The sequence below is a fragment of the Dipteris shenzhenensis genome, chromosome 28 (genome assembly GCF_047967505.1).
Source record: "Dipteris shenzhenensis isolate YYH24624 ecotype China chromosome 28, Dip_SZ_1.0, whole genome shotgun sequence".
NCBI classification, from domain to species: domain Eukaryota; kingdom Viridiplantae; phylum Streptophyta; class Polypodiopsida; order Gleicheniales; family Dipteridaceae; genus Dipteris; species Dipteris shenzhenensis.
In genome coordinates, this window is record NC_141623.1 from 27,213,838 (window position 1) to 27,217,877 (window position 4,040).

The window sequence follows — 4,040 nt, forward strand, 5'->3', positions numbered from 1 at the left end:
AGGGGGGTGGCTGGTTAAGCTTGCAGCGCCTCCATTCTCCACAGGAGTAGGCATGGTGTGGCTGCGAGGGGTAATTGGGGTGCTCCTGGGGGTAGCAGAGGGAGCTGCATTTGTAGTGGCAGGACGAGGAAGGGCATCGACCTCTAGTAATGTTGGCGGAGGGCTGGAAGGAGCTGTTTTCATTAATGGATTCATCAGCTTCCACATACAAAAAATACCAATAAATAGAAATAAGTCTCTAAGTAATTCCAAAATTAACTAGAGTCGAACTCTGAAATAGTTAGTATGTAACATTCACTCCCTCTTAACAAACGAGATGTTCTCATCTCGAGAGCAAACTGCAATAGTTCTAAATAAACTCGTTTAATCAAGAAGAGACCCAATCACTGTAAGAAGGGTTCCTTAACAATCCAGTTGTAAGAAAATATGCTTCAACTAAACTTTTAGAGTCTAGTAAGATTACAACTAGCAAAACCTCAATGCTAAAATACTACCAGACCTTCACCATGGTTGTAATTTAAGTTAATAGTACATTGAACTTTAGCATGCACCCAATTATTTTTAAAAAAAACTTGCAAAGATGGAGATGTGGATACACTCACTCAATTTAACAACCATATAGAACTCAAGACCTTTAGTTTGAGCCTTTATAGGTGCTTTCAAGAAAAGTGAAGTACAACTCAATTAACTTTAATTAGAATTCAGGTCTCCTTCCTTGCATAACCAGAAATCCTATAGACAGTTACACACTAATACCAAAAGTACTAGACAGTCTCATGAAACTTCCCATTCTCAAAACAAAATCAAGTAACTCTCTCAATTGATGAGGTCCAAAACCTTACAGAAGTATATTGTCCTGGCCCCACATTCAACAAAATCACATTAGGCACAGCCTTCTCGTGAAGAAAGACTTTTTGCTACCCTTTCTTTTTCCCAGAGCATCTGCTGCCTCCTCTGGATACACATCGTGCATTATCCTTCGTAGTGCAGTCAACTCTATCTCCTCAACATTCTCTGCCTTCAAAATGCTCATGGGCTCTGGTGATTCTCTAAGCACTAATTGGAGCACTTCCATATATTCATCTGGGCACTGGACTTCATCCAAACTCTCCACTGTAAACGCGACGACTTCAACTGTCTCGTTTACCAACTGTGTCTTCATTTCTTTCTTGGATCTTTTTGTTTTTTGAGGGGAATCTTTTATTGCTTCTATCATCTGCCCCACATGCAACAAAATCAAAACACTAGGCACGGCCTTCCCCTCAAGAAAGACTCTTCTCTGATAAGTGTGCATGTCCATTAGGGTGCCTACTGAATTAACCACATTTTTCCTGTTTCTGACTTGGATTGCTATGCAACTTATGCAGCTGTCATCACCAATGTCATATTCTCCCTTATGATTAGGCAACACAAAAGGTATGATGAGATCATATGCCTCCTGCCCTTTATTGCATATCATGGCCCCACAATTCCTTATAAAAGTCTTGAGAACGTCAGTTGAAGGGTATCCACCATAAAAGCGATAAAATGCATTGAAAAACACACGTGCTTTTTTCAGATGGCCTGACTTAATGAACCCCTTCCAGTTCCTCAAGAAAGCTTGAAGAAACTCTTCCAACCCTTGAGGAGTAGAGAAAGCCTCCCAGTTCTGTAAACTGTCCATGGCATTAAGTAGTAAAAACCGTGCTCCTAGCTCTCCTCTTTCTCCTGCACTTGCAATGCCATTCAGGAGTAGAGAGTTTAAATGTCGAAGTTGTGTAGTAACCAAGACTTCACTGTGCAGAACCTGTGCTGCTGCTTCAGCTAAAACAGGTTCAGGTAGCGCATGGGTAAGCACATAATCTCTAGCTGCTGATGTATGCAGACAGATGCGCATATGTGATGCAACCAGCTCTTGAGCAACCATTGCCTGTGGGCAAACATCCACACCTATTCGACGGCCAAGAAACACTAATGACATATCTCGAGACTTCAGCTTTTCTTGCCCCTGCACTGACTTTACTTCTAGCCCTCCAAGAAGCTTGACTTTTGCCAGATTTACCAATTCTGTTGTATTGTGACCTTCCAGAAAAGCAGCCCACAATGGCCTGCCATGAACGAGAAAACGTTCTGGTTTTGCAGCCTCGTTCAGAGTGGTGGGTTGTGATGTAGCAAGTATATTAAACGTGGGCATTCTTGATAACGGCCCAAAAAGTTGCCGGAGACCGATCCTCACTTTAGCACTTGGGTCCTCCCTATTCACAGGGGTAAAATTGCTCACCCTTGCAGTTGTATCAATAAACAACACAAACGATCCCATGCGTTGAGCTCCATTAACCTTGAGAGGCAGCTCTGCGCAGGCTCTTCTAAAAACAATAAAGCTTCTCTGACCTGTATCATGGGCTTGAGTAAGAAGCTCCCTGGCTTCGTCTATCACGAACAAAAACTGAACACCAGATTTTTTGAGGGACTTTTCGAATTTGTTCCAAACAGCAGAACATGCAAGCTTCATCTCGTCCGAAGAGCACTCTGGTCGCTCTAAAAGTCTGTCTAGTATGCCACCATAGTCCTTGGTCTGCTGTCTGTGAAACAGCTCGGCTCTATCTGGAAACGTTTCTTCGTTGCCCAACCAATCAAAGCAGGCCCGGAAGATGGCGAAAGCCTGCTCAACTTTGGTCATCGTCACAAAGTGCTGTCTCAATTGTGGGTGCGAGGGAGGGTACCCTGTAGATGTGGGTTGAAGCAACGAGAAATAGAATACCACCATACCGCTAGCAGCATGTGCAACCTCTTTCATTGCCCTAGACTTTCCCCAGCCGCTAGACTGGACTATTGGAGCGCAGGGGACATACCAGGTCTTGGTATCTTGAGCCCATTTTATGAAACACCGATCAATATACTGCTGAACATAGGAGACAACGAAGCCTTCTGGGTCCTCATATTGTCTGTCGAAGGCCTTTTCGAGAAGATCCACCTCGGTTGGAGAAAGACCCCGGGCGGGAGCGTTGGCTTTAGCATCGTCAATGGCAAACAAGCTCTCTATGATCCGTTGCATCCATTCTTCGCTGTTCTGTGCCTCAAAGATATGAAGTAACGTCTGTGAAGGAAAAGTTTGGACTCTGTCGATCAAAATCTCGAAGCTTTCATCAGAGAGGGTGCCCCGACTGGGGATCACAGCACTATATATTCGATAACGACGGACCTGGTCCAAAGTCAGAATCTCCGAAGGATCAAAGGGGACGGTGTGCTTGCACTTGTCCCAGCCCTCCTGTAAGCGCTGCCGGTCGTCGCCCATGCTTTTTCAGAAGAGGCTCTGTTGCTGGGAGCCAACAGTTAGAGAACTGAACACAACCGCAAAAGAGAGAATAACAAGATGAGTGTCTTTGTTGATGTATGTTCAGCCTACCCTCCGAGGGAATAATATGTGTTGGAGGTGTGCAAATGAGTTGTTGCATGCTCATGAGCTCTTCTAATTGTTTCATGCCTTTTGTTGTTATGCTCTTGAAGTCCCCCAATACCCTCCGAGGGAATAATATGTGACCGTTGGAGGTGTGCAAATGAGTTGTTGCATGCTCATGAGCTCTTCTAATTGTTTCATGCCTTCTGTTGTTATGCTCATGAGCTCTTCTATTGTTTCATGACTTTTTCTAATAAGAATAGATTGTTTGGGTCATGGATTTTAGAGAGTGTTGTGTAGACCAGGCCATGTGTCTTTATACGTATTGGGTCGAATGCTAATGAATCCATTGATAACCCCTATGCTCTCCATATTGTCCTAGCAACACCTGGTTGGATTGGGAATAAGGATGACTTAAAGGGATAGCAATGCCATGTAATTGTTGTGTCGAGACTAAGTATCCATTGGACTGGTACTTGTCATGCCATATGGGGTTCTTGTTGTACTGTGCATGTTCCTCCATCGAGTAAAGAAGGCATAACTCCCTGTAATGGTTCTTGGGGTCCTTCGTGCTATAGCTGTTGTAATGTATAACCTTTTGGCATCTTCGTGTCCTTGTTTTGTTTCCAAGGAAAGAGAACTCACTCGCGTACTCTGCCACAAC

At 44.0% G+C, this 4,040-nt stretch overlaps 1 protein-coding gene across 1 annotated transcript; it reads right to left on the reverse strand.

Moving 5' to 3' along the window:
* Nucleotides 1-619: 619 nt before the first annotated feature.
* Nucleotides 620-3,459, reverse strand: LOC147883395 (uncharacterized). Its single transcript, XM_087400101.1, has 2 exons — nucleotides 3,182-3,459; nucleotides 620-3,076 (listed from the first exon to the last, which is right to left on the reverse strand). The coding sequence occupies exons 1-2, from the start codon at nucleotides 3,272-3,274 to the stop codon at nucleotides 878-880; spliced, it is 2,292 nt and encodes a 763-aa protein (XP_087256227.1). The 5' UTR covers nucleotides 3,275-3,459; the 3' UTR covers nucleotides 620-877.
* Nucleotides 3,460-4,040: the final 581 nt, after the last annotated feature.